General features: G+C 27.6%; 1 protein-coding gene across 1 annotated transcript; it reads right to left on the bottom strand.

Moving 5' to 3' along the window:
* Positions 1-83: 83 nt before the first annotated feature.
* LOC100569727 (inhibitor of growth protein 3-like) lies at positions 84-5,448 on the bottom strand. Its single transcript, XM_008187010.3, has 8 exons — positions 4,905-5,448; positions 4,772-4,843; positions 3,189-3,317; positions 2,997-3,131; positions 2,799-2,876; positions 1,242-1,459; positions 225-385; positions 84-153 (listed from the first exon to the last, which is right to left on the bottom strand). Exons 1-8 carry the CDS (start codon positions 4,936-4,938, stop codon positions 114-116), a joined length of 867 nt encoding a protein of 288 aa, XP_008185232.2. The 5' UTR covers positions 4,939-5,448; the 3' UTR covers positions 84-113.
* Between the last annotated feature and the right edge of the window lie 3,496 nt (positions 5,449-8,944).

Here is an 8,944-nt window from a genome sequence, read left to right as displayed (position 1 = left end):
TTTTTTTATAATTATACATACATTTTTATTCATCACAAGCTACCATTTTACCATATTCTACTCTATTACATAAACAATATCGAAGGCTCATTAGATCATTTGATTCGTCTTCATCAGTTAATATTTTCTTTACGAACAATTCCTTTTCTAAGTCTACAATTTTTTAAAAAATATTACAATATTATAATTATCAAAGATATAGCTGTAAATATTACTCTATTTACTTTTTATGTTTCTTTGTTTGGTTACTGCTAGAAATAAATTCTGAAATTTCTTTACTATTGGAAAATGCTTTTGATAAAAACTCCGATTTGTCTATAATTTGGTCATAATTAATTGCATCAAAAGATGCGTTTAAACTAGCAGACCTCCGTTCACGAGATAGCTGAAACAAATACATTAAAAATATTTATATTTTAAAGTATGTTAAAGACAGACAAACTTATCTTTGGAAAATGTTCTCAATTCACTTACTATAGTGAGTTGTAATGATATATAATCAAATTTTAAGAACAATAAATTATAGAGCTTATATAAGAGTTTGCTGTCCACCATTTTAATGAACATAATATGATTATTATCTATATGAATAATTGTTCATTACAATTATGAGACCCAGTACTTAAAAACCATATTAAATATCTTAAAAATCACAATACACATTAATTATGACAACTACAGAAGTAGAATATTAACTCAATATCTATTATCTTTTATTTATATAGGTTATTCATTCGAAATTCAAATTTAGTGTAATATAGAAATAAACATATAGGAACAACTTTGTTTAAAACAATCAAAAACATTTCAAGATTATATAACTATTACTAGTAACTAGGTTGTGAGTTCCTCGAATATTAATCAAAATCTATGAATATCTTACAATTAGGTACATTAAAAAAAAAAAATTATTTAAAGTGTCATGTTATATCCCATTCTTTAATAATACCAATAACAAATCTTAAATTTTCTAAGAATCTATAATAGATTTTTAACAAATATTCTGTTTTTAATACATTTTAAAATATGAACAAGTTATAAACAATAATAAATTTTAGATTTTTGTAAAAATAATTACTACCTATAAGCAATATTCAATAATTAATTGCCCAACTAAATTATAGACTAATTGTTAATAAATTAAAAATAAAATAGTTAATAAATTATTTATTATTTTAAACCGCCTTTCACTATGCTAAGAATAAATAGTAAACATTTCTCTAGAGCAATTTTAATAATACCTTTTGAGAAGAAACAATAGCTTTACACACAACTGCTGAAATTGCTGAGCAACTAGCCCCCATAGTGAAGGATAACGGAAATGGAGCCATTTGAGAATTAACAGGATTTGTATCAGGTTGCAAATATGATACTAATTCTTCACTGCTAGATGCATCTGAAGCTACCTCAATAGATTTTTGATTGATACTGCTAACATTATTTAAGACTTCTTCTGTTTCTACAATAACAGAATAAAATATAATGTTTATTTAATACTGTTCTCTTTTAAATAAAGAATTATTCTAAAAGGAACACAGCAGATATACCAGATAAGTTAAGGTAATATTGGTTTATTTACATACCTATCTAATTATTGTATTTTAGTAATAATTAATTACTTATTTAATATTTACTAAAATACTAAATTTAAATATAAAAGAAGTATTTAAGTAATTCATTTAAAAAGTGGTTGTTTATAAAGAATTTAAGTATTTAGCTATGATTAATATCTGTAAAAAGTGTTATAATAAACAAAACAAAATAACATTCATAGGACCTAATTAAATGAGGTTACTATTTTTAATTACTTACAGTAATAAGTTGTACACTTTTTAATTAATAAATATCTTGGAAGGTGGTGAACTGTAATATTTATGTGTGGAGAAAAAATTATAACGCGTGTATACTCTATTCCAAATAAGATCAGGCTTTGGTGGCCGAGTTGTGCGCATGAATGTGGCTTTGTTCTTGTGGCTGCGCCTAATGTGCCGCCTTAGTGGGGACAGCGTGTGACCGTCGCAGAACGAAAACTTTTCGCCGCCGAAGCCTGATTTTATTTGGTAGAGTATAAATACCTATAAAAAAAAAAAAAAAAACAACAACAATTTATGATAATTAATAGGTAATCTGTTCATGTTAAAAATGTTTTAATTACTATTTTTATGCAGCTTTAAAAAAACTCTAAAAAATTATTCCCTTTAAATTTATGATTATATCTTAATGTCATCAAAATTGTGAAAGACCCTTCATTTTCACACCTATTAGGTACCTACATAACAAATGATACTGTTAATTAAATTAGGTTGTTTAACAGTATTACACAGACAAATAAAATAATTAAATATCAATACTACACATAATAACCACAATTTTCATAACAGCATAAATTACAGATTACATTACCACATTACAACAGTTGATTCCAATAAAATCACTCAATTATTTAGTGTGATTGTTTCCATCATAATTGTTTATTGTTAATGATAATCTACTGAATATAAAAATAAGATATAATTCTACATTGGTAAACAATGATACAACTAGCTTAAGCAAAAATATCACAAATGCATTAAATTACAAATTTTGAAATGAATAAAGCAAAATAATAATATACATAAAATTGTATTCAATTTATAAATAAATAAAACATTGTCAATAAATATGTTGTTTTTAAAATATCCAAATTTTTACACGATAATTGATAAAAAAAATATAATAAGGTTAAATCATTAAATACAGGAACTGGCAGAAGCATACATGGTATGAAGCTTGACTTTTCAAATGCATAAACTACCTACCTCCAAAGAGATATCTGTTTGATTCGTAATCATTTTCTTTATGACTGGATGTATTGCTTTGATCTGAATCTAAAATTCCTAAGAATAAAATAAAATTCAAAACTGGTTAATAAAGGTTAGGGTAGTAATATAAACCATGTTTGTTCAAAATGAATTCATTACAAACTACAATAAAAATTATATTTATTAAGCTATTACTTTTTTCAATAATTTCGGTGATTCCACTTTTGTCAGCTTCCAATTCAGTTTTAAATCCTTGTAACTCAAGATCCAATCGATTTATGTATTTTGACAAGAGTTTTTGCATGTCGTTGGCTAATTGAAGTTTTGTATCTAAAATAAACATTTTTTAGAATAAAATAATCAAAATACATCATTAAAAAAGTTTACCAGATTTCTTAAGAGCTTTGTCACCTTCTTTCATTAGTGACTTAAAATCATCTTTCAAATCATCTGGATTCATAGTGTCAGCTTTTGAAAATAAAGTATCTACGTTTTTTTTTATACATTTCATTGACTCTGAAATCAAGTACACAACATAATGATTAGCTTGTCAAAGTCCTCTAGTTAATGTTCACTGAAATTTTTTTTTTATGTATAGTTTGCTAGGTACTATTTTCTCGTAGTTATTTTAACAAATTATAAAAATTTAAATTGTTTAAATTATGAAAAACAAGGTACCTACTACTTAATAACATGTAATGATAAACACAATAAAATAAACCATTATAATATACAAAATAATAAAACAGAGGTACTCATAGGTATTCAATATCGTATATTATATTTGATCTAATCTGTCATCAGATACAACTTCAATTTCTTTGTTTTAATAGTGTCACCACTGTAGCATGTTCACTGCTAGATGATACAACACAAATAAAAACTCTATATCAGTATATTGTCTGTTCTCATTTTGAATATACACTTCTTATCTGGCACCCATATTTAAAAACTCACATACAAAGTTTAGAAAAAGTTTAAAATAATTTTATTAGTTTCTTATGTTTTCAATGTTTTATCTTTAGAACTCCACATTCAGGCTACGAAGTGGAGTCAAACATTTTTAACATATTTACTCTTGAAAACCCGTTTTCTTCAAATAAAACCAACATTTTTAAACAAAATAATAAATAATATGATTGATTGCCCTGAAATACTTCAAAACATACATTTTAAAATAAATTCAAAAAATTGTCAAGAAAATAACTTATTTTATATAAAAAATGTAACCACATCATACATGTAAAATTCTTTCGCTACCAAATATTCTAATATTGGCTGGAAATTATGCTGACAATATTGTTTTTCTTAATAGGTACATCTTAACAGAATTTTCTGTTCGTTTTAATATTTATAAAAAAATTTTTTTTTTAACTATTACTTTGTATTTTTTGTATAGGTAGCTTTTGATTTGATTGTATAATTTGTTGTAAATTAATTTATAGGAATCATAGCTATAAATATTTTGTATTAAATAATATATAAAATAAAAGTATGTAATTTGGAATTATATTTCCGTTAATAAAGATTATTATTATTAAATAGCAATTACCAATAATTGTTAATAATAAAAGCCCCTCGAAAAGCCCAAAAATATTAATATAAATTATAATATGATGATTTAATTAAGAAATGCATGTTCTATAAACATTCATATTTATCTGATTTGACAGTTTTTTATTGTTCAGCAAGTTGAAAATTTAATTTTTCTTCTCACAAATTGCATAGAAAAGCCTTTTACGACAGCTGAGTAGAAAAACGTAATTTTTCACAACTTCTATATAGGTAGATAAAATTAAACTTTTGTTATAGGTGACACTAAATAATATAACTCAGTTCCTAGCACAGTGAAATATAATATATTTTATTAATGACAGTGAAAGCTGAGAATTGAGATTACAATCTCCTTAAATTTGGTAATTTGTCAATGAAAGCCGAATAAATTGTTAAATAAATAATTAATTACATACTTTCTACTTGCGAGTCCAATTTTCCTATTTCTGATGTCCGTTTTTTGATCTCTTGCGGTAAAAGTTCAAGTTCTTGAACAAAAAAATGATTACGTTGTACAGTCTCGTTTTCGATATAAAATCAAGAACTTACTTTCCAGAAAATCCTCCAAATAAAACATGGTCATAATTAATGTCACAAGAAATAACTACGAAGCACTGTACCAGATATTTTTTATTTAATTTGAACTCAATAAAAATGAGACTAAATTATTTTGTATTATTTAAACGGTAAACTGACTAAAGCGTTAAACGTGATTCTACTGATTCTTAAGTGATACTAGGTAGGTACTAGTGATATGTTGTTGTAAAATAAGGTAAATACTGATTAATAATACAATTTACAAATTCACGATGTATGAGTCATTAAGTGAATATAATCGAAAACGTTAAAAGCGTTTCCGCTTTCCGATAAATTTAATTTTAGTTATACACTTAATATAGTGCCTACTGATTCATATAATATAATATTTAACTAAATAAATAATTAACTTGGGTACCGTTTAAAACGTATTACCTACTTGTATTATCATTAAGTTTGGACCTCGGTTTGGACTGTGCTCAGCCGGCAGCCACTTTTAATTATTATCGAATTGCCCTTATCATGCGACAGCCGACATCCGATCAGAATGGAAATTAATACCCACAATGTCAATCATGTTTTAATACAATATAGGTACCTAATATTATTGTTTACATGATGACGTAATGTACAATAATTATTATTGTTTTTATGAGTGTTGCAATGATGTGTATTATTAAATGTAAGAACTCCATGTATTATGTTTGGAAATCATTAATCCGAATATCGTCTACACAAATCTACTCGTAGGTACCTCTACTATTCGTAAAAAATGTATTTTTCAAAAATTATTCTGTTGTAGATTATAACTTCCTTAGTGGAAAACCCACGAGCGTTAGCCTATTAGTGGTAAGTTTACCTATGATTTTTTTTTCATAATATTATGTGACCATAACCAGTAGCGTATTATTCTAGTATGCCACTATTCCGTAACATAGTGGACCATCTTAAACGTTTTGGCACACTAGCAAACATATCTATTCTACGGCCCACGAGAGTCCATACGTAAAAACGCGTCCATCGCTGCGCATCGGTTCCGCTTCCATACGCCGCCGAATCATACCGATCGGAAGCCGGCCAGCAACGATCGCAGACAGGTGTCGTTGACATTCGTGTATACGTAGCGACAGCAGGAAACACATTTACGAAATTCGATTAATTCCGAATTCGTTTTTATTACTGGTCTTTTGTGTCGTTGACGTTATAAGTTTATAACGTATTTTTTTACGAGTTTTTTGTTATTCAATATTATTGAGAATCATAATAATATTATAATAACACCCCCAAAACACTATTAATTAGCCGAGTGGTGGGAATGACACCGTGGTGGAAGAAAATTCGGCCGGCAGACGCGACGTTCGTTAGTTAGTATCGGTGCGCGGTTTACGTATGGGCCGGAGTTTTTTTTTTTTTATATAAAATTTGATATTCCGTCCACCAAGGTGACTTGAAACGATTTAGTTCTGGGTATTCTGAACTTAAAAATCGCACTGGGCTACTATATTGTCGAATAGGTCTCATGAATAGTATTATAATACCTTCCGGCTTCCATTTAGTTTTTTGACCAAAACTTGGTGGGTCCTACAGAACAGGAACATTATTCATTTATTCCCGTAGAACGTATTTTTGAAGACAAAATTACATTGGTACCGGACGCCTTAAAATAAAATAACAAATAACGTACATTCAAATTGTAGGTTAACAAAAGGAAAACAAAAAAAATACTGTGGTCTGTTAATAATTTTCAAATTGTACACGTACTTAAAAATACCTGTCGTCTTATTTGAAAATAATATTACCTATTATGATTTTCGTATATTTTTGACTTTCGAATGATTTAAATGAACGAAAGAACGTCGTCCATGGTCGTATAATAATTTAACGGGTTCTTTCCAAAACACTGGGTATAATATATTATGTAGCTGACATAGGCCTTGGTACGGGGGTCATAATTGTTAATGAGAGTCGAGGGAAAGTTTCTCTCCCACGTTACCTAGTCGTTTAATGCCTATCAATCTATATTTGTATCAAATATAAGACTTAGGTATATTATATATTATATGTTTTTATTACCTTCTTGAAAAATAAATAAAAATGAAATATAATACCTAAATAATTTATATACCTATTATATACATATTGTAAACTTGAAACTTTCTAAATTCTAATGTATAATCATTTCGATGCATTTCACAACGTCTGCCACCCACAAAAAGGACACGCATGCATGACCTATAAAAATATACTGCTAGCCTACCTACGGATTACGATAAACACGGAAAGATTATACATAACCGTATTATTTATTGTAATATTTTGTAATCATGTTATTATATATTATAGGAGGTACTTAGGTAGGTACTACCCAGGGCCGGCGCTATACATTTTTAGGGGGGGTGTATTCACTATAATTTGCCAACTGAAAATTAAGTGATTTGCCGACTATACTATTCTACATACCTACTCAATGACTCACGTAATTTACATACAAGTAAATTTTTTAATAAATACATCTAACTTCTTCGTCTCACGAAAACAGGATATTTGTATCGTTATTCATTGAGATACTATCCAATGAATTAATAATATCCCCAATTAGGTTGAATAAGTACTAAGGGCCCTCGCTACGGTCATTATTTAAAGGGCTACATTTAGGCTAATCTTGTCATAGCCACCCGAGATCTATGTGTTTATTATTATTTGATTATTAGTGTGAGTGATGGGGTTTAGTAAGTTCCCACCGAGGTTCCCACACGAAACATAGTAGGTAAGCGGGTACATATGTAAGTTCCCTCACGGAAAAAAATACACCCGTAAGTAAGTTCCCACACGAAAATGTATTCAGACTTAGGACTGACAACTTGAACGTAGTTGATCCAAAATATATTATAATAAAAATTAATAATATAATGTGTAGGTATGGTCCACATATTATTTGTACTTTCGCAAGCGTTTGTAGTAAGACTTGTATCAGAACTAACACTAGCCCAAATACTAGGGGGGAAACTAGTCAATAACAAAATATCAGATTATAACTTACAAATAATAACACAGTATGACTATGTGAAGTGTTTTAGCTTTTGCAATAAGCCGAATAAAATTAAATTTTTTCTATTACTATTATTATAATTATTATAACTATTATTATTTTATACCTATACAAATAATATGTGGACCATGCACATTGTATTATTAATATTTTTATTATATATTTGGACTAGATTCAAATAAAAAATTGATTGTACTTTTTTTATGCAACACAAAAACAAACAATTTTTAACCACACCAATTATATTTAAGTTGTCGTCCTAAGTCTGAATAAAGTGGGAAGGAAGTTTGTATTCGGTGTAATTTTTTTTCGTGTGGGAACTTACATTCGCCCAATCAAATGAGGATATCGTCTCTCGTACGCGCATATACATGACAACAACTCGATAAATATATCAATTTCACTACACGAATTTTACAGAAACATACATTTGTCTTTACAAAATTAAAGTTAGTTAACGTTGTCTGATTTTGATTCTGAAAAAATATTTGAATTTATCAGAAAAATGTCTGTAGATCGTATGAAACATTTTCTGTTTTTAATATTAATTTTAATTTTAATTATGATCCCAAAAAGTTGATATTTTCAAGTTTTCAATTACAGTTCATAATAATATAAAATTTAGATTTTAAAAAGTGCTTCGTAGGATCTATAGACAATTGTCTGGCGAGTTAAATTTTTTTTCAGAATCAAAATCGGAAAAGTTAACTAACTTTAATTTTGTCAATACTTTAGGTCTTTTCAGCTAAAATTGACAAAAGTAGCGAGGCCCCTTAATGCAAGTTGCTAAATCATTAGAAAGTGTTTATTAAAAAAAATATTATTTTTAAAATATATTAAGTCGTCATTCTTTAAGAAGAACCCAATGTTTCACCATGAAATGAATATCAATTTCATCAGTTAAATGTTCGTTACAATTTAATAAGCGATCTACTCCCTAGTAAAATGTTGTGTTCAGAAGACAAATGTATTAATGTATTGAATACTTTTTTGAAATTCATTC

Source organism: Acyrthosiphon pisum, chromosome X, assembly GCF_005508785.2.
Source record: "Acyrthosiphon pisum isolate AL4f chromosome X, pea_aphid_22Mar2018_4r6ur, whole genome shotgun sequence".
NCBI classification, from domain to species: domain Eukaryota; kingdom Metazoa; phylum Arthropoda; class Insecta; order Hemiptera; family Aphididae; genus Acyrthosiphon; species Acyrthosiphon pisum.
This window is presented reverse-complemented; position numbering and strand designations above follow the sequence as displayed.

Bases quoted from the DNA above. Each gene is read 5' to 3' on its own strand.
- LOC100569727 (XM_008187010.3), bottom strand. From the start codon at position 4,938: ATGACCATGTTTTATTTGGAGGATTTTCTGGAAA. The intron at 3,132-3,188 runs GTAAACTTTTTT...TGTTTATTTTAG, and splicing joins CAAAGCTCTTAAGAAATCTG to ATACAAAACTTCAATTAGCC. The intron at 1,460-2,798 runs GTAGGTAGTTTA...CTGTTATTGTAG, and splicing joins AAACAGATATCTCTTTGGAG to AAACAGAAGAAGTCTTAAAT.